The 25570-nt window shown below is 45.1% G+C and overlaps 2 protein-coding genes across 2 annotated transcripts in view; one reads left to right on the plus strand and one right to left on the minus strand.

Annotated features, from left to right (window-relative positions):
- Nucleotides 1–1103: 1103 nt before the first annotated feature.
- Nucleotides 1104–11729, minus strand: LOC135539206 (small ribosomal subunit protein eS12-like). Its single transcript, XM_064965030.1, has 6 exons — nt 11673–11729; nt 11499–11545; nt 10919–11035; nt 9720–9839; nt 9102–9126; nt 1104–1277 (listed from the first exon to the last, which is right to left on the minus strand). Exons 2-6 carry the CDS (start codon nt 11510–11512, stop codon nt 1134–1136), a joined length of 420 nt encoding a protein of 139 aa, XP_064821102.1. The 5' UTR covers nt 11513–11545; nt 11673–11729; the 3' UTR covers nt 1104–1133.
- A 12812-nt stretch (nt 11730–24541) lies between these two features.
- Nucleotides 24542–25570, plus strand: part of zgc:153284 (uncharacterized protein LOC751696 homolog) — a 7546-nt gene continuing 6517 nt past the window's right edge. Inside the window, exon 1 of the mRNA XM_064965033.1 lies at nt 24542–24700. Within this exon, the coding sequence (XP_064821105.1) occupies nt 24656–24700 (45 nt within the window). The 5' untranslated portion in view covers nt 24542–24655. The remainder of the gene's footprint in view (nt 24701–25570) is intronic.

Below are 25570 nucleotides of genomic sequence, written 5' to 3' on the forward strand. Positions count from 1 at the left end.
AACTTGCAACCTTCTGGTTACTAGTCCAATGCTCTAACCACTAGGCTACCCTGCCGCCCCAAGTTACTTTAGCAAACTTTGAAGGCACTGCACATGAATTCCAAACGTAAAAGTGTTGGATTTCTTTCTTCAGACATACCAGAGCAGTGGTGGTTACCATGGACGACGACCCCCCCCCCCCCATGAGCAAAGCCTTATTACTATAACAGCAGTATGAGGTTGCTAAAACCTAACCAATGAATGAGTTTCCTGTGTAGGTACACACAGGTAGAGAAATTTGAGATGGCACATTGAATGTCACTTTTCCATGCCACCTTGCACACTCTGGCTGATATAGGGTGTCATCATCAGTCCAACAGATTCAAAACAAGTTAACGAACAAATCCAGGTGTGTTCATTCCCGTTTTGCTCCGCGTAAGAAACATTTTTTTAACAGAATCGGTGGAATGAATTACACCCCTGATCACACGTAAACACAGTTCACTTTCATAGCAGCCACGTTTCGTATTCCTTCTCGCGTCTCCCCTCCTTTCACTTCTTCCAGTCGCTTGTGGACGTCAATGCGCAACACATCAGCTGTCGGTGACCAGGAGTCATTTCCAAGACAGATCCACTCCACAGCCTATAATCACTGTAGTTAGATAACAGATGTCACCAGATTTTCTAAAGCAACATCGTAGACACCATAACTAATAGAACTAACGAGTTAAACCTGCTACAACCACGCAGTAACGTTAGTGTAATCCAATCGTCGTTGTAATCTTATTAGGAAGACAAAAGTGTTCCCAACCTAAAGATTAAGTTTATCGACCCCTCCATTGTACAGAACTAGTTCCCTCACAAAAGGACAGTTTGAAATGTGCCAATTAAGATTAGAATTAGAAGTTGTTTTAACAGAACGGTCTGTAACGTGTACGTAGGCTCTAGTTGTTTTAACAGTAACGTGTACGTAGGCTCTAGTTGTTTTCTGAAATGTTTTAACAGAACGGTCTGAAATGTTTTCAGCTTAGTCACTCAAGTGGTTGTAGCAGACTGTACCTTTAAACAAAGCTCCGTATCTCTCCCAGGTCGCACTTAATAATTAACTCTCCACAGACAGAAACTTCATTTCAGCTTTTATTGAAAATGACACCTCATTTCTTGGCCTTGAAGTATTCCTCAATCACGTCCTTAGCCTGAGACTCCTTGCCATAGTCCTGTAGAGGGGACGGGACAGTGTTAGACAGCATGGGGGGGGGGGGGGGGGGACAGTTACACAGGATACTAGCTACAGGACACTTCAAGGTTTAGAACAAACTGAGAAGTGTCCCAAATGACACTGTGTATAGTGAACTTAATACTGTAATACTGTAAGTAGTGCACTACACAGGGAGTAATGGTCCAATTTGGAACAGAGAATATGTACATACATTGTGGTCAGTATTGGGATTGCATGAATTTCCCAGTATTTTACAAAATGTTCCATTGTGAACTGCACTCCACACGGAGATGTGCTGTCTGTCCCCAACCTTGATTTGATGATTCATCAGGCCGTAGAGAAGCCCAGATTTAGACACTCCTTATCATTTAACAGTCCCATTTCACACCACGCGGTTCATGTCAATATTTGACTGGGTTTTCAGTTATCCCAGGAAAAGGGGAGTGGTTTTGGGCAGTAAATCCCGGCAATTTTCAGTTACCACATTCCTGCCCTTCAACCCTAGTCAGTATGTTATCCACTGTGGTCAGTATGTTGTACACCTAGTGGCCAGTATGTTATCGGTAGAGTTGTACACCCTAGTCAGTATGTTACCGGTAGAGTTGTACACCCTAGTCAGTATGTTACCGGTAGAGTTGTTCACCCTAGTCAGTATGTTACCGGTAGAGTTGTACACCGTGGTCAGTATGTTACCGGTAGAGTTGTACACCGTGGTCAGTATGTTACCGGTAGAGTTGTACACCGTGGTCAGTATGTTACCGGTAGAGTTGTCCACCGTGGTCAGTATGTTACCGGTAGAGTTGTACACCGTGGTCAGTATGTTACCGTGGAGTTGTACACCCTAGTCAGTATGTTACCGGTAGAGTTGTCCACCGTGGTCAGTATGTTACCGGTAGAGTTGTACACCCTAGTCAGTATGTTACCGGTAGAGTTGTACACCGTGGTCAGTATGTTACCGGTAGAGTTGTACACCGTGGTCAGTATGTTACCGGTAGAGTTGTACACAGTGGTCAGTATGTCACCGGTAGAGTTGTACACCCTGGTCAGTATGTTACCGGTAGAGTTGTACACCCTAGTCAGTATGTTACCGGTAGAGTTGTACACCGTGGTCAGTATGTTACCGGTAGAGTTGTTCACCGTGGTCAGTATGTTACCGGTAGAGTTGTCCACCGTGGTCAGTATGTTACCGGTAGAGTTGTACACCGTGGTCAGTATGTTACCGGTAGAGTTGTACACCCTAGTCAGTATGTTACCGGTAGAGTTGTACACCGTGGTCAGTATGTTACCGGTAGAGTTGTACAGTGGTCAGTATGTTACCGGTAGAGTTGTACACCGTTGTCAGTATGTTACCGGTAGAGTTGTACACCGTGGTCAGTATGTTACCGGTAGAGTTGTCCACCGTGGTCAGTATGTTACCGGTAGAGTTGTACACCCTAGTCAGTATGTTACCGGTAGAGTTGTACACCCTAGTCAGTATGTTACCGGTAGAGTTGTACACCGTGGTCAGTATGTTACCGGTAGAGTTGTACACCCTAGTCAGTATGTTACCGGTAGAGTTGTACACCTAGTCAGTATGTTACCGGTAGAGTTGTACACCGTGGTCAGTATGTTACCGGTAGAGTTGTACATCCTAGTCAGTATGTTACCGGTAGAGTTGTACACCGTGGTCAGTATGTTACCGGTAGAGTTGTACATCCTAGTCAGTATGTTACCGGTAGAGTTGTACACCGTGGTCAGTATGTTACCGGTAGAGTTGTACACCCTAGTCAGTATGTTACCGGTAGAGTTGTACATAGTGGTCAGTATGTTACCGGTAGAGTTGTACACCGTAGTCAGTATGTTACCGGTAGAGTTGTACACCGTGGTCAGTATGTTACCGGTAGAGTTGTACACCGTGGTCAGTATGTTACCGGTAGAGTTGTACACCGTGGTCAGTATGTTACCGGTAGAGTTGTTCACCGTGGTCAGTATGTTACCGGTAGAGTTGTTCACCGTGGTCAGTATGTTACCGGTAGAGTTGTACACCGTGGTCAGTATGTTACCGGTAGAGTTGTACACCGTGGTCAGTATGTTACCGGTAGAGTTGTACACCCTAGTCAGTATGTTACCGGTAGAGTTGTACACCGTGGTCAGTATGTTACCGGTAGAGTTGTACACCGTGGTCAGTATGTTACCGGTAGAGTTGTACACCGTGGTCAGTATGTTACCGGTAGAGTTGTACACCGTGGTCAGTATGTTACCGGTAGAGTTGTACACCCTAGTCAGTATGTTACCGGTAGAGTTGTACACCCTAGTCAGTATGTTACCGGTAGAGTTGTACACCGTGGTCAGTATGTTACCGGTAGAGTTGTACACCGTGGTCAGTATGTTACCGGTAGAGTTGTTCACCGTGGTCAGTATGTTACCGGTAGAGTTGTACACCGTGGTCAGTATGTTACCGGTAGAGTTGTACACCGTGGTCAGTATGTTATCGGTAGAGTTGTACACCTAGTCAGTATGTTACCGGTAGAGTTGTACACCTAGTCAGTATGTAACCGGTAGAGTTGTACACCGTGGTCAGTATGTTACCGGTAGAGTTGTACATCGTGGTCAGTATGTTACCGGTAGAGTTGTACACCGTGGTCAGTATGTTACCGGTAGAGTTGTACACCCTAGTCAGTATGTTACCGGTAGAGTTGTACACCGTAGTCAGTATGTTACCGGTAGAGTTGTACACCTAGTCAGTATGTTACCGGTAGAGTTGTACACCGTGGTCAGTATGTTACCGGTAGAGTTGTACACCGTGGTCAGTATGTTACCGGTAGAGTTGTACACCCTAGTCAGTATGTTACCGGTAGAGTTGTACACCGTGGTCAGTATGTTACCGGTAGAGTTGTACACCTAGTCAGTATGTTACCGGTAGAGTTGTACACCGTGGTCAGTATGTTACCGGTAGAGTTGTACACCGTGGTCAGTATGTTACCGGTAGAGTTGTACAGTGGTCAGTATGTTACCGGTAGAGTTGTACACCCTAGTCAGTATGTTACCGGTAGAGTTGTACACCGTGGTCAGTATGTTACCGGTAGAGTTGTACACCGAGGTCAGTATGTTACCGGTAGAGTTGTACACCCTAGTCAGTATGTTACCGGTAGAGTTGTCCACCGTGGTCAGTATGTTACCGGTAGAGTTGTACACCCTAGTCAGTATGTTACCGGTAGAGTTGTACACCGTGGTCAGTATGTTACCGGTAGAGTTGTACACCCTAGTCAGTATGTTACCGGTAGAGTTGTACACCGTGGTCAGTATGTTACCGGTAGAGTTGTCCACCGTGGTCAGTATGTTACCGGTAGAGTTGTACACCCTAGTCAGTATGTTACCGGTAGAGTTGTCCACCGTAGTCAGTATGTTACCGGTAGAGTTGTACACCCTAGTCAGTATGTTACCGGTAGAGTTGTACACCGTGGTCAGTATGTTACCGGTAGAGTTGTACACCCTAGTCAGTATGTTACCGGTAGAGTTGTACACCTAGTCAGTATGTTACCGGTAGAGTTGTTCACCCTAGTCAGTATGTTACCGGTAGAGTTGTACACCCTAGTCAGTATGTTACCGGTAGAGTTGTACACCGTGGTCAGTATGTTACCGGTAGAGTTGTACACCGTGGTCAGTATGTTACCGGTAGAGTTGTACACCCTAGTCAGTATGTTACCGGTAGAGTTGTACACCCTAGTCAGTATGTTACCGGTAGAGTTGTACACCTAGTCAGTATGTTACCGGTAGAGTTGTACACCGTGGTCAGTATGTTACCGGTAGAGTTGTACACCGTGGTCAGTATGTTACCGGTAGAGTTGTACACCTAGTCAGTATGTTACCGGTAGAGTTGTCCACCGTGGTCAGTATGTTACCGGTAGAGTTGTACACCGTGGTCAGTATGTCACCGGTAGAGTTGCCACACCGTGGTCAGTATGTTACCGGTAGAGTTGTACACCGTGGTCAGTATGTTAGGACAAGCAGAGTTGTACACCGTGGTCAGTATGTCACGCCTGGTACTGAGTTGTCCACCCTAGTCAGTATGTTACCGGTAGAGTTGTACACCGTGGTCAGTATGTTACCGGTACATTTTTTTAAGAGTTGTACACTGTGGTCAGTATGTTACCGGTAGAGTTGTTCACCCTAGTCAGTATGTTACCGATTGTGAGAGTTGTACACTGTGGTCAGTATGTTACCGGTAGAGTTGTACACCCTAGTCAGTATGTTACCGTTTAGAGTTGTTCACCGTGGTCAGTATGTTACCGGTAGAGTTGTACACAGTGGTCAGTATGTTAAAGAGCAGATTCAGTCTAATAAAGGTACATGTAGCCATTACTGGGACCCAAAGACACCACAGCGAGGTTTAGGAGCTCGTCACCCTGGCAGACACTCTGACCAGTTTATAGGACAAGCAGCTGCATGGCACTGACAGCACAGCAGCTGCACTAGCCTGTTTATGACGCCTGGCCCAGCCTACTGACGCCCGCAGGCCTGTTTATGACGTCCCTCACAACCCGCAGTCCAGACTGTGTGGCTGAAGGGCAGGCAGGTTGAATAAAGAGAAACAATACCTTTTAAAAACCCATATATTTTTTAATTATATCTATAGGCTACTTGATTGAGGCCTCATTATTTGAGGGGATCTAGTTTAGGTGCATAAACCTAAACGTTAGGGTTTAACTGCCGGCTGTGTTGTGTGGTGATTGTGAGGCGCTATACAAATTCCAGTCACAAGATGGGATTTCAAAATAGGTGTTGTGTCACGTCAGGGCAGGGAACTGTAGTCCCTGCTGTTTAGTTGATGGTTAAATGGAAACTGAAATCTGGACACTGACTGTAGGTCTATAACTCCTCACTAGCCTGTTTATGACGTCACAAAGAGCAGTCCAACTCCTCACTAGCCTGTTTATCCAGAATAACGTCACAAAGTAGCAGTCCAACTCCTCACTAGCCTGTTTATGACATCACAAGGCATTAAAATATAAGCAGTCCAACTCCTCACTAGCCTGTTTATGACTAACTGGACCACATTGACGTGTCAGTCCAACTCCTCACTAGCCTGTTTATGACGTCACTAAGGAGCAGTCCAACTCCTCACTAGCCCGTTTATGACATCACATTGAGCAGTCCCAACTCCTCACTAGCCTGTTTATGACGTCACAAGCCTCCACATTGACTCAGTCCAACCCCTCATAGCCTGTTTCTGTACGTACACAAAGAGCAGTCCAACTCCTCACTAGCCTGTTTGACTCTGTACCGTACCCCCTGTATATAGCAGTCCAATTGACTCTACCGTACCCCTGTATTAGACATCACATTGACTCTGTCCAACTCCTGTACTAGCCATTGTTTCTGACGTACCCCCTGTATATAGCCTCCACACTGACTCTCACAGTACCCCTGTTTATGCGTCACATTGAGCAGTCCAACTCCTCACTAGCCTGTTTATGACGTACCCCCTGTATATAGCAGTCCACATTGACTCCTCACTACCCCCTGTATTATGACATCACAAGGAGCAGTCCACATTGACCTCACTGGTAGCCTGTTTATAGCCGTCACATTGACTCTGAACAGTCCACCTCCTCACTAGCCTGTTTGACTCTGTACGTCACCCATATAGCCTCCACATTGACTCTCACCTGTAGCCCTGTTTATGACGTCCACAAGGAGCAGTCCAACTCCTCACCCCCTGTATATGACATCACAAGGAGCAGTCCAACTCCTCACTAGCCTGTTTATGACATCACATTGAGCAGTCCACCTCCTCACTAGCCTGTTTCTGTACCGTACCCACTGTATATAGCAGTCACATTGACTCCTCACACCCTGTTTATGACATCACATTGACTCTGTAGCAGTCCAACTCCCCAATGGCCTGTTTATAGCCGTCACATTGACTCTGGATTCACACCAATCCTGCAGCTTTCCCTCCTGTAGGTGTTTCCAGAGCAGTGGGTTTAGCCTCCACATTGACTCACAACACAGCTGCAGCCCACCACCTGTACCGGGGTTTTCCCTCCCTGTATATAGCCTCCACATTGACTCAACCCACTCGCCCTGTATATAGCTTCATTGACTCTGTCATCAACCTGGTGGTCACATTGACTCTGGGGGTAAAAGAGTTTCAATAGCCTCCACATTGACTCTGTACCGTACCACCCTAGTATGTCCATTGACTCTGTAGTGATAACATGGCTATATAGTCCACACTGTTTACAGATGGCTGCCTATTCCCTAACACCCTGTATATAGCACTAATATTAACCAGGGCTTAGCCCCAAAATTATCTTCACCCCAATTTAAAATCGTTAAAATCTTCTGTTACTCTGTACTGTAACAATCTCCACATTGAGCCGTTACCCCCTGTAATAGCCTCATGAGTAACATTGTTATTTAACTCCAGAATAAAGTTGCCAATGACTCTTAACACCCTGTATATGAGTCAAACAAACCCCTGTATAATAAATTGACTCGATTCAACTGTATAAAAATTGAAAACGATGTAAATATAAACAGTGACTCTGCCGGTACCCCTGTACAAGCCCCCAGATTGAAATACCGGTTGATGCCAATTGACTCTGAGTTCTATTTCCTACTACTGTCTAACTGGCCTCCCATTGACTCTGTCAATATGTATTTACTCCACATTGACTCTGTACCAGTACCACCCTGTATATAGCCTCCCATTGACCTGTGTCAATATGTGCAGCCCCCAGATTGAAACTATTTTAAATGACTCTGTTGTATCCCTGTATATAGCCTCACATTGACTCTGTTAGTACCGACTGTATAGGCCTCCACATTGACTCTGTGGCATTTCAGTTAATAATGCATAGTACATTATAGCCCCCACATTGACTCTGTAAACCCCTGTATATAGCCTCCACATTGGTTTTTAATGATGAACATCCACATTGACTCTGTACTGTAACACCCTGTATATAGCCTCCACATTGACTCTGTACCGGTACCCCCTGTATATAGCCTCCACATTGACTCTGTACCGGTACCCCCTGTATATAGCCTCCACATTGACTCTGTACCGGTACCCCCTGTATATAGCCTCCACATTGACTCTGTACCGGTAACCCCCTGTATATAGCCTCCACATTGACTCTGTACCGGTACCCCCTGTATATAGCCTCCACATTGACTCTGTACCGGTACCCCCTGTATATAGCCTCCACATTGACTCTGTACCCGGTACCCCCTGTATATAGCCTCCACATTGACTCTGTACCGGTAACCCCCTGTATATAGCCTCCACATTGACTCTGTACCGGTACCCCCTGTATATAGCCTCCACATTGACTCTGTACCGGTACCCCCTGTATATAGCCTCCACATTGACTCTGTACCGGTACCCCCTGTATATAGCCTCCACATTGACTCTGTACCGGTACCCCCTGTATATAGCCTCCACATTGACTCTGTACGGTACCCCCTGTATATAGCCTCCACATTGACTCTGTACCGGTACCCCCTGTATATAGCCTCCACATTGACTCTGTACCGGTACCCCCTGTATATAGCCTCCACATTGACTCTGTACCGGTACCCCCTGTATATAGCCTCCACATTGACTCTGTACCGGTACCCCCTGTATATAGCCTCCACATTGACTCTGTACCAGTACCCCCTGTATATAGCCCCCACATTGACTCTGTACCGGTACCCCCTGTATATAGCCTCCACATTGACTCTGTACCGGTACCCCCTGTATATAGCCTCCACATTGACTCTGTACCGGTACCCCCTGTATATAGCCTCTATTGTTATTTTACTACATTTTGATAGGAGTTCCATCGCTAAGGCCTGTTCCCCTTCAGGAGGCTGAAAAGACGCGGGCCTCAAATCCTCAAAAAGCTCTACATCGGTGCCACCCTCCACACACCAAGTTTTCCCCTGTTAGTCGACACCTGTTCACCAATAACATAACGAATACAATCAGATTGATCTGGCTCAGGATGCTCTGGTGCAGTAGTACCACATAGGGAATAGGGCAGCGATAGGTGCAGGGCAGGTGGGGTTAAGGCCATGAAATATTGTGTGGATGAAGGGCAGGTCGGTAGCAGGCAGCTTGAATAAAGATACATATTTCTCTATGAATATGTATCTATATGCTACATTGATAAAGACATTGGGCTACTGTCCGCAATGTGACAGAAACACTTACTCCGCTAAAGTAACTACTACATCTACTAAACACCACTCTCATACTACACTCCCTTGTTCTCCCCCTCAACACCGTCTCCCATGTCTCTTATTTATTTTTGTTTACCTTAATTTAACTAGGCAAGTCAGTTAAGAACAAATTCTTCTTTTCAATGACGGCCTAGGAACAGTGGGTTAACTGCCTGTTCAGGGGCAGAACGACAGATTTGTACCTTGTCAGCTCGGGGGGGGTTGAACTTGCAACCTTCCGGTTACTAGTCCAACGCTCTAACCACTAGGCTACCCTGCCGCCCCTCCACTCTAACCACTAGGCTACCCTGCCGCCCCTCTACCCCACCCCCATTCGCTCCATACCTTGATGAGGTTAATCTGATGCTCGGCGCAAAGGGCTTCCACCAGCTTGACGTACATGGGCTCGTCACAGTTGGCCGCAAGAACGCAGAGGTGGGCCTGGCGCCTGAAGGGGGGGGGGGTTAGAAGAGGGGAGCAATTAACAGTCAGTAGTAATTCAACTATCACATCAGAAATATAACAAACAGTTATCTAGTAAGCCTTTGTGAATGCAGCCTAACTGGCATTCCTGTTCCTATATGGTGCCACGCCCAGCTCTGACCACCAGGAAGTGCACTACTTAGGGAATAGTGTGCCATCTGGGAGGCAGTAGTATCTCAGATTTTTGGGTAACGATGGCAGTTCTCACAGGATTCAGGAGAAGAAAACCAAAAACCATCAGCCGTACTTCACCAGACCAAGATGTACTGTGAAGGAGCCTACTGTTAATTCCATCCAAGTCCAAGGACCCTGTTATCTTCAGAGGTTGGCAGACAAACTCGAAACAAAACATCTACACTTCAAATCGATTCTCAAACTGCGAAACATAAAGCCTTCTACTTTCATGTCCACCAAAGTAATTTAATGCAAAATGCTGTACATTGTTTTGAGCACTTTTAACAGTTGAGACGAGAGTATTTTTCCAGTAACACCTTTCTTGTAACCTTCCGTTACACACAAGTGTTCGGAGCAGGATTTACACATGTGTATAAAGTAGTCGTTGTGATATTGTTAGATTACTTGTTAAGATATTACTTCATGTAACCATGTGTATGTGACAAATAAAATTTGACAGATAGCTAATTAGCATAATCACATACAGCCGCGAGGGAACACTAACCCGGTAAAAATATATATATATAAAAAACATTTTATTATTTTGTATTACTTCTAGCTGATATGCTAAGTCTTTATGCTTCCTAAACAATAGTGCAAGCAATGGGCGTTAATGTTAAGACATCACAGCAGGGCTTTTAACAAAACTGCTCTGGCAGAAGACTCCTTCATCCAAACACTTGTGTAATGTAATGGAACCAGCGCATAAAAACAGAGAGGGTGAAAAGAAGGACCAGAAATTCAGTCTACGTACCAAATGATGCCCTATTTCCTACATAGTGCACTTCTTTTGACCAGGTGCAGGGCCCTGAGTAGTGCACTAAATAGGGAACCATTTAGGACACAAGAGGACCTGAAGTATTCACTCACTTGTCCAGCGCCTTGGCAGCCTCGCGGATACCACGAGCCAGGCCGTCATGGATGAGGGCGGTCTTGAGCACCTCGGGGAGAGCGGTGTTGACATCCATCACACCTCCAGCAGCGATGCTGGGGGACAAGGAGAGGAGACGAGGAGGAGACAAGGAGAGGAGGAGATGAGTTACATTAGCCACAACTAGCCCATTACGATAAGTGAGCCGAGTTGAATGTTTTCCCGGCGTGTCAGACAGGGGATCTCGCTCATAATTGAGAGTGAAGGGGTATCCGACTAAAGAAAGTAAATCATCACACGTGCACCGGAAATTAACCATTATACTGTCAACTCACTATATTCACAGAAATAGCTCGATAGGTAACTTAGTTACAACCAACGGACTAAACATATGCTTAGCTTGCTAACGTTAACTGGGGGGTATCTCTGGTAAGGCTATTCCATATTACTGTTATCAATAGTTCTGGAAGTGCACTTAGAGGCATGGATATATTTAACACGTCCCCACTTTGCAAACTATGCAATTTAGTTAGTTAGCCCTGGTTCAGCGCAAAGCGGGAGTAGAACAGTCACGCTTACCCTTCCTCGGCCATTGTCGATTAGCGATGGATGGGGGACCTAAAATTCTGCAATATTGACCAAACATGATAGAAAAGTTATTATCCATGATGACAGGGTGACTGTGGGGAATTTTAAACAAAGGATGCTTGATCAATCCGACAGATTTTTTGGGGGCGAGATCAAGAAACCCACCCTAACTCCTCTGTGACAGCGGGTAAAGAGAACGTCATTTAGTCGGCGACATTCTTTTAAGGGCAGAAGGACCCGAGAAGTAGGTGGCCGTTATTCTGCCTGTCTAATAGGTCGTCAATGAAGAGTTTACAATACGGTGTAGTAGAGTGTTCGAACAAGGATATTCAGGATATTCATTTCACTCTCGCATTGGACATTTCTGATCCCCAGCCCCATGGACACCCCAACAATAAACACATACCACTACTTTCCCCAATGCGACACATTCCTTTGTCTCGTGCCGTTCTTGCACACTTCTCACACCGAGGAATCTCTCTCCTACGCTCTGCTGCCACCTGCCCATAAGCTTGACACCTGTAACAACATAATGCATTTGGCACAAAAGCTCGTACAGGATAACTTATATACCACCTTGTTGGGCAAAGAATAAACATCAAAGAATAAAGATCAAAACTCAAAAGAACAGATTGTTGAGAGCAGTGGCCACCCCCGTCAATCAGAGCAGGTGGAGCCCCACCTGTTTTCAGCCCCACATTTTTAGCAAAAATAAATAAATACATTTGGGCTTGCCTGGTTTCCAAGTTATTTTGGCATTAATAACATGTCAGATATCAGTTTTCAAACAATGTAAAAAAAAATTTAAAAAAATGTATTACTGAGTTAATAAAGCCACATACAAACATGGTCTCTTTATTTCTTGAGTAAAGCAGCTCCAAAATGCAGGTGTTTCAGCTCCAAAATGCAGGTGTTTCAGCTCCAAAATGCAGGTGTTTCAGCTCCAAAATGCAGGTGTTTCAGCTCCAAAATGCAGGTGTTTCAGCTCCAAAATGCAGGTGTTTCAGCTCCAAAATGCAGGTGTTTCAGCTCCAAAATGCAGGTGTTTCAGCTCCAAAATGCAGGTGTTTCAGCTCCAAAATGCAGGTGTTTCAGCTCCAAAATGCAGGTGTTTCAGCTCCAAAATACAGGTGTTTCAGCTCCAAAATGCAGGTGTTTCAGCTCCAAAATGCAGGTGTTTCAGCTCCAAAATGCAGGTGTTTCAGCTCCAAAATACAGGTGTTTCAGCTCCAAAATGCAGGTGTTTCAGCTCCAACATGTAGGTGTTTCAGCTCCAAAATACAGGTGTTTCAGCTCCAAAATGCAGGTGTTTCAGCTCCAAAATACAGGTGTTTCAGCTCCAAAATGCAGGTGTTTCAGCTCCAAAATACAGGTGTTTCAGCTCCAAAATGCAGGTGTTTCAGCTCCAACATGCAGGTGTTTCAGCTCCAAAATACAGGTGTTTCAGCTCCAAAATACAGGTGTTTCAGCTCCAAAATACAGGTGTTTCAGCTCCAAAATGCAGGTGTTTCAGCCTAGCCCCGTGCTTTCTGTGGTGGTGGGGCAAGCCAGCAGAAAATACGGAGCGTTGCGCAGTGATTGGCTCAGTGTTCTGTCACTCATGGGTATTTTATGACACTGCCAAGTGTAAGAGGAGACCGTGAAAATTCTATCCCTTCGGGTGTTACATTAGAAGTTCCCATCCAAGAAGGCTCAAGGTCATTGACCCAATACATTACCACCGCATATTGGCTTTGCTTGAAATGCCCTGCCAATGCATTGTTGTGGACCATAATTGAAGATTACAATGAAAAATTTGAGGTAGGCTATACGGTCTCACTGGTAATAGATCTGTTGTTGTACTACGAGTGAAGCACAGCTGAGCGAGCATACATTTTAAATCATTTGCTTTATAATTTTATTTTACTGGGACGATGGTGCCTGCATCTGATGGTCTGTCTCAGCAGAGGAAGAGAGCAGCAGACTGAGGGTCTGTCTCAGCAGAGGGAGAGAGCAGCAACTGAGGGTCAGTTTTAGTAGAGGGAGAGAGCAGCAGACTGAGGGTCAGTCTCAGCAGAGGGAGAGAGCAGCAGACTGAGGGTCAGTCTCAGCAGAGGGAGAGAGCAGCAGACTGAGGGTCAGTCTCAGCAGAGGGAGAGAGCAGCAGACTGAGGGTCAGTCTCAGCAGAGGGAGAGAGCAGCAGACTGAGGGTCAGTCTCAGCAGAGGGAGAGAGCAGCAGACTGAGGGTCAGTCTCAGCAGAGGGAGAGAGCAGCAGCAGGCTGAGGGTCAGTCTCAGCAGAGGGAGAGAGCAGCAGACTGAGGGTCAGTCTCAGCAGAGGGAGAGAGCAGCAGACTGAGGGTCAGTCTCAGCGGAGGGAGAGAGCAGCAGACTGAGGGTCAGTCTCAGCGGAGGAGAGAGCAGCAGACTGAGGGTCAGTCTCAGCAGAGGGAGAGAGCAGCAGACTGAGGGTCAGTCTCAGCAGAGGGAGAGAGCAGCAGACTGAGGGTCAGTCTCAGCAGAGGGGGAGAGAGCAGCAGACTGAGGGTCAGTCTCAGCAGAGGGAGAGAGCAGCAGACTGAGGGTCAGTCTCAGCAGAGGGAGAGAGCAGCAGACTGAGGGTCAGTCTCAGCAGAGGGAGAGAGCAGCAGACTGAGGGTCAGTCTCAGCAGAGGGAGAGAGCAGCAGACTGAGGGTCAGTCTCAGTGGAGAGAGAGAGCAGCAGACTGAGGGGGTCAGTCTCAGCAGAGGGAGAGAGCAGCAGACTGAGGGACAGTCTCAGCAGAGGGAGAGAGCAGCAGACTGAGGGTCAGTCTCAGCAGAGGGAGAGAGCAGCAGACTGAGGGTCAGTCTCAGCAGAGGGAGAGAGCAGCAGACTGAGGGTCAGTCTCAGCAGAGGGAGAGAGCAGCAGACTGAGGGTCAGTCTCAGAGGAGGGGGAGGGAGTAGCAGACTGAGGGTCAGTCTCAGCAGAGAGAGAGAGCAGCAGACTGAGGGTCAGTCTCAGCAGAGGGAGAGAGCAGCAGACTGAGGGTCTGTCTCAGCAAAGGGAGAGAGCAGCAGACTGAGGGTCAGTCTCAGCAGAGGGAGAGAGCAGCAGACTGAGGGTCAGTCTCAGCAGAGGGAGAGAGCAGCAGACTGAGGGTCTGTCTCAGCAAAGGGAGAGAGCAGCAGACTGAGGGTCTGTCTCAGCAAAGGGAGAGAGCAGCAGACTGAGGGTCAGTCTCAGCAGAGAGAGAGAGCAGCAGACTGAGGGTCAGTCTCAGCAAAGGGAGAGAGCAGCAGACTGAGGGTCAGTCTCAGCAGAGAGAGAGAGCAGCAGACTGAGGGTCTGTCTCAGCACTTTACATTGCTTGCTGTTTGGGGTTTTAGGCTGGGTTTCTGTACAGCACTTTGAGACATCAGCTGATATTAGAAGGGCTTTATAAATAAATTGTTTGTTTGACTGTTTTCAAAGAACACTGTTATATTGTGCCCCTGCCCACCTCTACTATTTGAAGAATTGTCTTTGTTGATTATTGTAGGCATTTATATATCGATCTAACCCTCTATGTGTAAACCTTAATGTTAAAATAAATTACCACAAGGTGGCGCTACGTCACCGCAACACCGTTTAAGGGAGAACCCTTTCTTTCTGTGATTTACAGTATATCAATACACCTAGTTTACAAAACTGCCCTTCGCATGACATGTGAATCCGGGTGAAAGCTATGATCCCTTATTGATGTCACCTGTTAAACCCACTTCAATCAGTGTAGATGAAGGGAAGGAGACGGGTTAAAGAAGGATTTTTAAGCCTTGAGACAATTGAGACATGGATGGTGTCTGTGTGCCATTCAGAGGGTGATGGACAAGACAAAAATATTGAAGTGCCTTTGAACGGGGTATGGTCGTAGAATGGTTGTGTCAAGAACTGCAAAGCTGCTGGGTTTTTCACGCTCAACAGTTTCCTGTGTTTATCAAGAATGATCCACCACCCAAAGGACATTCAGCCAAAAGCATTAGTCTACATGGGCCAGCATCCCTGTGGAACGCTTTCGACACCTCGTAGAGTCCACGACCTGAGGCGGTTCTGAGGGCAAAAAGAGGGTGCAACTCAATATCAGGAAGATGTTCTTAATGTTTTGTACACTCGGTGTATGTACGTTATTTGAATAGCAGGACACTGTAAAGTTCATTGTCCCTCTGAAGTGTATAAATTAGGCTGTTTGAGAAGGTTTAAATCCTAAGCGACCTGCCTACACATTGTTTGAAGTACAACAGACCAACATAGCAGTCGGTCAAACCTGTGTTTGTAGTAAGACGCATCTCTGTCCCCGGCGACACTCAACGGCGTGTCATTGAAGGGAAGGGTGTCAGAAAACTGTACAAAATATCCCTTCCACCAGGCAGGACCATTAAATCCCAGGGCGGGTGACAACACTCACGATTAATCCACGAACCCTGTTATAGGAGCGTTCATTTCACACTATATTTAAACGGACAGTGGCGATGACAGCAAGCGTTCAGTCCAAAACATTTTGTTTTGGTTCATTTAACTCAGTACTGATTGACAGTGTATTTCTCGAGCTTAGGGGGTGGGGGATCTGTTGATTTGTTGAAAAGTTTTCATTTTATCCCATAACTGACCAAGTTGGCAAACATACCATTTTCTTTTGATTGCACACAGGTCAAATAATCATTATGTTGTTGTTGTTGTTGTTGTTGTTGTTGTTCTTGTTTTACCTGAAGGCTTCATGTGGATGGTGACTTTTCAGGGGACCCATTTAACAGTGACACTGTGTTGACCAGGGGACATATTTAACTGTGACACTGTGTTGATCAGGGAACACATTTAACAGTGACACTGTGTGGATCAGGGAACATATTTAACAGTGACACTGTGTTGATCAGGGAACATATTTAACAGTGACACTGTGTTGACCAGGGAACACATTTAACAGTGACACTGTGTGGATCAGGGAACACATTTAACAGTGACACTGTGTTGACCAGGGAACACATTTAACAGTGACACTGTGTTGACCAGGGAACACATTTAACAGTGACACTGTGTCGATCAGGGAACACATTTAACAGTGACACTGTGTGGATCAGGGAACACGTTTAACAGTGACACTGTGTTGACCAGGGAACACATTTAACAGTGACACTATGTCGATCAGGGAACACATTTAACAGTGACACTGTGTTGATAAGGGAACATATTTAACAGTGACACTGTGTGGATCAAGGAACATATTTAACTGTTATCTGTAACCCATCTGTCTAATCCTGCATGTGGTTGTAGCACCTCAGTCAGCCGGTCTTGTCTGCTACGTGACCTATAGGACTGGAGACTCATCAACACTGGCACATGAATCACAGCAAATAACTACTCTGTCGGGCTTGACTTCCACCAGCTAGACCAACAGTATGGCGTTCCAGCGGCCATCATTCAGGCACGCCAGATCTTTCATCTCTATCAGATTTTCCATCACACCCTCCGGAGTGTGTTGTGGGCATTAAAATCGCCAAACCACGTTACCTTACTTCTATCCTGGCACTCCACCCTCTCCAGCACTTCCAAGTCTAATATCCGACAGGGATAATAGCAGTTCACTACCGCTATCAACCCCTCCCCTCAACCACACCTCCACCACATAGTCCTGTTCAATACCTCTGCCTCGCATCTTGTAAAAAAAAAAGTATTTGTTTTATGAAGGTGCCCCCCCCCCCTGCTTCTCTGTCCCTACGAACCACTACATATCCCTGTATGATAAAGTCCCCATTCGGTTTGATCCATGTTTCCAGCCTCGGTTGAGTGAGGTCCTCTCCAACCTCTTCCCATGGCAACCCTGTCATACTCAGATGTGTCCCAGCTGCTTTCACTAGCAGCCGAATCCTCTCTGTTTTAGACGCTACTTTAGCAGTGCTATTGATAGCTCCTTCTATGGACGTCAACATCGTTCTCTCGTCTACGGTATGTACAGGGCCTTCTCGTCTACGGTATGTACAGGGCCTTCTCGTCTACGGTATGTACAGGGCCTTCTCGTCTACGGTATGTACAGGGCCTTCTCGTCTTTTTTTAATTTTTTTATTTTACCTTTATTTAACTAGGCAAGTCAGTGAAAAACAAATTCTTATTTTCAATGACGGCCTGGGAACAGTGGGCTAACTACCTGTTCAGGGGCAGAACGACAGATTTGTACCTTGTCAGCTCGGGGGTTTGAACTCACAACCTTCCGGTTGCTAGTCCAACGCTCTAACCACTAGGCTACCCTGCCGCCCCATGTATGTACAGGGCCTTCAGAAAGTATTCAGAGCCCTTGACATTTTGTTAAATTACAGCCTTATTATAAAACAGATTTTTTAAAATATCCCTCATTAATCTCTTCAACCTCAGGAGGCTGAAGAAATTCGGCTTGTCACCAAAAACACTCACAAACTTTTACAGATGCACAATCGAGAGCATTCTGTCGGGCTGTATCACCGCCTGGTATGGCACCTGCTCTGCCCACAACCGTAAGGTTTTCCAGAGGGTAGTGAGGTCTGCACAACGCATCACCGGGGGCAAACTACCTGCCCTCCAGGACACCTACTCCACCCGATGTTACAGGAAGGCCATAAAGATCATCAAGGACAACAACCACCCGAGCCACTGCCTGTTCACCCCGCTATCATCCAGAAGGCGAGGTCAGTACAGGTGCATCAAAGCTGGGACCGAGAGACTGAAAAACAGCTTCTATCTCAAGGCCATCAGACTGTTAAACAGCTTCTATCTCAAGGCCATCAGACTGTTAAACAGCCAACACACTGACTGCTGCCAACACACTGACTCAACTCCAGCCACTTTAATAATAAAAATTGATGTAATAAATGTATCACTAGTCACTTTAAACAATTTAATATAATGCCATTACATTAATATAATGTTTATCATCTACTGCATCCTTATGTAATACATGTATCACACCGCAGTATCCATCTCATACACCCAAACAAGGGCACTGTTCATCCACCTCTGGCCTGCTCGCCTCCCTACCACTGAGGAAGTATCAGCCCAGTCAAAACTGTTGCTGCTCTGGCCCCCAATGGTGGAACAAACTCCCTATCATCTTCCGGAGACACCTGCAAGGAATCCTAGGATATAAAGCAATACTTAAATGATTTAGATCACTAAAGCCACTTTAAACAATGCCACTTGTAAATTATGTATGTTTACAATGCCACTTTTATATGTTTACATACCTTACATTACTCATCTCATATGTATATACTGTACTCTATACCATCTACTGCATCTTGATGTAATAAATGTATCACTAGCCACTTTAAACTATGCCACTTTGTTTACATACCCTACATTACTCATCTCATATGTATATACTGTACTCGATACCATCTACTGCACCTTGCCTCTGCCGTTCGGCAAATTGCTCATCCATATATTTGTATGTACATGTTCTATATTCATCCCTTTACACTTGTGTGTATAAGGTAGTTGTTGTGAAATTGTTAGGTTAGATTACTTGTTAGATATTACTGCATGGTCAGAACTAGAAGCACAAGCATTTCACTACACTCACATTAACATCTGCTAACCATGTGTAACACATTGTATTTTATTGTATTTAAACAGAATAAGCTATCCACCTGCATCCCACTTGCTTCTGAAGCGAAACAGGGTTGGTCCTGGTCAGTTCCTGGATGGGAGACCAGATGATGCTGGAAGTGGTGTTGGAGGGCCAGTAGGAGGCACTCTTTCCTCTGGTCTGAAATATCCCAATGCCCCCAGGGCAGTGATTGGGGACACTGCCCTGTCTAGGGTGCTGTCTTTCGGATGGGATGTTAAATGGCACTTATTGTTAGAGTAGTGTCCTGTGTCATTAAAACCTTTATTGTTAGAGTAGGGGTGTCGGTGTCCTGACTCTCTGAGGTCATTAAAGATCCCATGGCACTTATTGTTAGAGTAGGGGTGTTAACCCTGTGTGTCCTGAGGTCATTAAAATTCCCAATCTGGCCCTCAAACCATCATGGTCACCTAATCATCTCCAGCTTCCAATTGGCTCATTCATCCCCCTCCTCTCCCCTGTAACTATTCCCCAGGTCGTTGCATTGTAAATGAGAACGTGTTCTTAGTCAACATAACGGTAAAATAAAATAAAAGTAATGTTTGAAAATTCACTAAAATGCCTCCTCTCAGGTTTAGTGCTGACACTCTTACAGACACTCCTGTTATCATCCCTTTAAACCACTGTTTCCCTGCTTGATCAGTCCAGCTAATCAACATCACCCCTTTAAACAACTGTTTCCCTGCTTGATCAGTCCAGCTAATCAACACCACCCCTTTAAACCACTGTTTCCCTGCTTGATCAGTCCAGCTAATCAACACCACTCCTGATATCATCCCCCTTTTAAACCAACAAGCTGTAAGAGTAGGGGTGTTAACCCTGGTCATTAAAGATCCCATGGCACCATCTCTCTGCACCATGTCCAAAACCAACAAGCTCCCATCTGAGGTCTCTGCACCATGTCCTTACAGAACACCAACAAGCTCCCATCTCTCTGCACCATGTCCAACACCAACAAGCTCCCATCTCTCTGCACCATGTCCAACACCAACAAGCTCCCATCTCTCTGCTCCATGTCCTTACAGAACACCAATAAGCTTCCATCTCTCTGCTCCATATCCTTACAGAACACCAACAAGCTCCCATCTCTCTGCTCCATATCCTTACAGAACACCAACAAGCTCCCATCTTCTCTGCACCATGTCCAACACCAACAAGCTCCCATCTCTCTGCACCACGTCCAACACCAACAAGCTCCCATCTCTCTGCTCCATGTCCTTACAGAACACCAACAAGCTCCCATCTCTCTGCACCATGTCCAACACCAACAAGCTCCCATCTCTCTGCACCACGTCCAACACCAACAAGCTCCCATCTCTCTGCTCCATGTCCTTACAGAACACCAACAAGCTCCCATCTCTCTGCACCATGTCCAACACCAACAAGCTCCCATCTCTCTGAACCATGTCCAACACCAACAAGCTCCCATCTCTCTGCTCCATGTCCTTACAGAACACCAACACGCTCCCATCTCTCTGCTCCATGTCCTTACAGAACACCAACAAGCTCCCATCTCTCTGCATCATGTCCTTACAGAACACCAACAAGCTCCCATCTCTCTGCTCCATGTCCTTGCAGAACACCAACAAGCTCCCATCTCTGCACCATGTGCTCCCATCTCTCACCATGTCCAACACCAACAAGCTCCCATCTCTCTGCTCCATGTCCTTACAGAACACCAACAAGCTCCCATCTCTCTGCTCCATGTCCTTACAGAACACCAACAAGCTCCCATCTCTCTGCATCATGTCCTTACAGAACACCAACAAGCTCCCATCTCTCTGCACCATGTCCTTACAGAACACCAACAAGCTCCCATCTCTCTGCACCATGTCCAACACCAACAAGCTCCCATCTCTCTGCTCCATGTCCTTACAGAACACCAACAAGCTCCCATCTCTCTGCTCCATGTCCTTACAGAACCCCAACAAGCTCCCATCTCCCAGCTCCCACCATCTCTAACCCAGTCACAGCACAGCCGTGTCGAAACCGCCGCCACACTGAGTAAAGTTTGATTGGTTGTTAAATCAAATAGCGCTAGCCACATCTTTCAGCCTCTCCTTCACTTCGGTCCGTCCCGTCAAAACTAGCTAGCTAGCATTCTCTAACATATGATCTTTCGAGGTCATTACAATACGATTAATTGAACATATTTGAAAGTACAGTTTTAAAAAAAAATGTTTTTCCCCTCTCCATTATTTAAAATGTGTCGACCAATGTTTTGTATTTAATTTAATCTAGTGCCGCCAGGCATAGCCAATGCTAAGATTCATTAGAATGTTTTAACTGCATAGAATCTATGATTGTAACATTCATATTCTCATGTTTCTTCAGAATGCTGAACTTTGAGTGTAGGTATGTACAGGGCCATCAGAAAGTATTCACACCCCCTGACTTATTCCACATGTTGTTGTGTTACAGCCTGAATTCAAAAATGGATTAAATGGTTTGTTTTTTTCTCAAACATCTAGCTAGACACAATACCCCATAATGACATCACAATACCCCATAATGACATCACAATACCCCATAATGACATCACAATACCCCATAATGACATTACAATACCCCATAATGACATCACAATACCCCATAATGACATCACAATATCCCATAATGACATTACAATACCCCATAATGACATTACAATACCCCACAATGACATCACAATACCCCATAATGACATCACAATAACCCATAATGACACAATACCCCATAATGACATTACAATACCCCATAATGACACAATACCCCATAATGACATTTCAATACCCCATAATTACATCACAATACCCCATAATGACATCACAATACCCCATAATGACATTACAATACCCCATAATGACACCACAACACCCCAAAATGTCATCACAATACCCCATAATGACATTACAATACCCCATAATGACATTACAATACCCCATAATGATATCACAATACCCCATAATGACATTACAATACCCCATAATGGCATCACAATACCCCATAATGACATTACAATATCCCATAATGACATTACAATATCCCATAATGACAAAGTGAAAACATGTTTTTTTAGAAATGTTTGCAAATGTATTGAAAATTAAATACAGAAATATCTTGTTTACATAAGTATTCACACCCCTGAGTCAATACATGTTAGAATCACCTTTGGTAGCGATTAAAGCTGTGAGTCTTACTGGGTACGTCTCTAAGATATTTCCACATCTGGATTGTACAATATCTGCCCATTATTATTTTCTAAATTCTTCAAGCTCTGGCAAATTGGTTGTTTATCATTACTAAACAGCCATGTTCTGGTCTTGCCATAGATTTACAAGAAGATTTAGGTCAAAACTGTAACTAGGCAACTCAGGAACATTCACTGTGTTCTTGGTAAGCCACTCCAGTGTAGATTTGTTTTAGGTTATTGTCCTGCTGAAAGGTGAATTCACCACCCAGTGTCTGGTGGAAAGCAGACTGAACCAGGTTTTCCTCTAGGATTTTGTCTGTGCTTAGCTCCATTCCATTTATGTTGTATCCTGAAAAACTCCCAAGTCCTTAACGATTACAAGCATACCCATAACATGATGCAACCACCGCTATGCTTAAAAATATGAAGAGTGGTACTCAGTAATGTGTTGTATTGGATTTGCCCCAAACATAACACTTTGTATTAAGTACAAAAAAATGTGAATTGCTTTGCCAAATTTTACTTTAGTGCCTTGTTGCAAACAGGATGCATGTTGTGGAATAGTTTTATTCTGTACAGGCTTCCTTCTTTCACTCTGTCATTTAGGTTAGTGTTGTGGAGTAACTACAATGTTGTTGATCCATCCTCAGTTTTCTCCTATCACAGCCATTACACTCGGTAACTATTTTAAAGCCACTACTGGCCTCATGATGAAATCCCAGAGGTTTCCTTCCTCTCCGGCAACTGAGTTAGGAAAGACGCCTGTATCTTTGTAGTGACTGGGTGTATTGGTACACCATCCAAAGTGTAATTAATAACTTCACCAGGCTCATGCTTTTTTTACTCATCTACCAAAGGGTGCTCTTCTTTGTGAGGCATTGGAAAAACCCTGTAATGGCTGTCGGAAGGAGCGGAGGTACGTGTTTATTATTGGAACTGAACACTGATTAACAAAAATAACAAAGAGAATGAACAAAAAAAACAAAACCGTTCTGTCTGGTGCAGAAAGACACAAAACAGAAAACAACTACCCACAAAAACCCAGTGGGGAAAAAGCTACCTAAATATGGTTCTCAATCAGAGACAACGATAGACAGCTGCCTCTGATTGAGAACCACACCCGCCAAACAACAAAGAAATACAAAACATAGAAAATGAACATAGAATGCCCACCCTAGTCACACCCTGGCCGAACCAAAATAGAGAATAAAAGCCTCGCTATGGCCAGGGCGTGACACCTCCCTTATCTTTGTGGTTGAATGTGGGGTACAGAGATGAGGTAGTCATTACAAAAATCATGTTAAACACTATTATTGCACACAGAGTGAGTCCACGCAACTTATTACTTGACTTGTTAAGAAAATATTTACTCCTAAACTGATTTAAGTTTGCCATAACATGGTGCTTGAATACTTATTGACGCAAGACATTTCAGCTTTTAAAATTAATTGAAATTAATTTGTACAAATTTGTGAAAACATAATGTCACTTTTGACATCATGGTGTATTGTGGGTAGTGACAAAACATATCAATGTAATTCAGGCTGTAACAACAAAATGTGGACAGAAGTCAAAGGGTTTTTTCTGAAGGCTGTATATATCTACTGTACACAGCGTCTGCATCTCTTCAGACCCAAGACAAAACATTCTCTGAGGTGCTCAATGGCATATCTCTCTCTCTTTGTGTGTGTGTGTGTGTCTATCTATGTGTGTGTGTGTGTGTGTGTGTGTGTGTGTGTGTGTGTGTGTGTGTGTGTGTGTGTGTGTGTGTGTGTGTGTGTGTGTGTGTGTGTGCGTCTGTGTGTGTGTCTGTCTATGTGTGTGTGTGTGTGTGTGTCTGTCTATGTGTGACTATCTATGTGTCTGTCTATGTGTGTCTATCTATGTGTCTGTCTATGTGTGTCTGTCTATGTGTGTGATGCGTGTGTCTGTCTGTCTGTCTGTCTGTCTGTCTGTCTGTCTGTCTGTCTGTCTGTCTGTCTGTCTGTCTCTGTGATGTGTGCTTGGGTCTGTGTTTGTGTAATGTGTGTGTAGTGTGTGTCTGTCTGTCTCTGTGATGCGTGTGTGTGCTTGGGTCTGTGTTTGTGTAATGTGTGTGTAGTGTGTGTGTGCTTGGGTCTGTGTTTGTGTAATGTGTGTGTAGTGTGTGTGTGCTTGGGTCTGTGTTTGTGTAATGTGTGTGTAGTGTGTGTGTGTGACAATAGCAAGGAATAGACATAACAGGAGTGGTCGGCAGCCAGGGGGTGTGGCCAACAGGTAAGCCATGTTTAAACCTGTTCACCTTGTCTGCTGCAACACCTTGAAGCAGTCTCCACTCCACACACACACTCTCCACTGAATCACATTATATTGATATTTTGTAGCAGTACATATCATCAGGCATCATGTCTATCGTGGTGTATTTCAGCAGCGTGAGCGGATCCAGAGAGGTAAGTGTTCTCACCTGTCTCATTCATTTACCTGGCTGCATCCACCTCACCACTCTGCCTCTTGAGCTGAGGGATATAAAGAAGAAGATATCGAACTGAACATCAAATGTACCTTTCTTGGACTAACACTTGCACTTCTCTTACTAGCTCTGATTTACTAAGATCTGACTTACCAGCTCTGACTTACCAACTCTGGCTTACTAAGCTCTGGCTTACTAGCTCTGATTTACTAGTCTGGTTTACTAGCTCTGGATTACCAGCTCTGACTTACCAGCTCTGGCTTACTAAACTCTGATTTACTAGCTCTGACTTACTAGCTCTGGCTTACTAGCTCTGGCTTACTAAACTCTGATTTACTAAACTCTGATTTACTAAGCTCTGGCTTACTAAACTCTGGCTTACTAGCTCTGGCTTACTAAACTCTGGCTTACTAGCTCTGATTTACTAGCTCTGGCTTACCAGCTCTGACTTACTAGCTCTGGCTTACCAGCTCTGACTTACCAGCTCTGGCTTACCAGCTCTGACTTACTTAGCTCTGGTTTACTAGCTCTGGATTACTTAGCTCTGGATTACTTAGCTCTGGTTTACTATTGACTTACCAGCTCTGGCTTACCAGCTCTGATTTACTTAGCTCTGGCTTACTAGCTCTGGCTTACTAAACTCTGATTTACTAGCTCTGACTTACTAAGCTCTGGCTTACTAAACTCTGGCTTACTAGCTCTGGCTTACTAAACTCTGGCTTACTAGCTCTGATTTACTAGCTCTGGCTTACCAGCTCTGACTTACTAGCTCTGGCTTACCAGCTCTGACTTACCAGCTCTGGCTTACCAGCTCTGACTTACTTAGCTCTGGATTACTTAGCTCTGGTTT

Source organism: Oncorhynchus masou, unplaced genomic scaffold (assembly GCF_036934945.1).
Source record: "Oncorhynchus masou masou isolate Uvic2021 unplaced genomic scaffold, UVic_Omas_1.1 unplaced_scaffold_1100, whole genome shotgun sequence".
Lineage (NCBI taxonomy): Eukaryota > Metazoa > Chordata > Actinopteri > Salmoniformes > Salmonidae > Oncorhynchus > Oncorhynchus masou.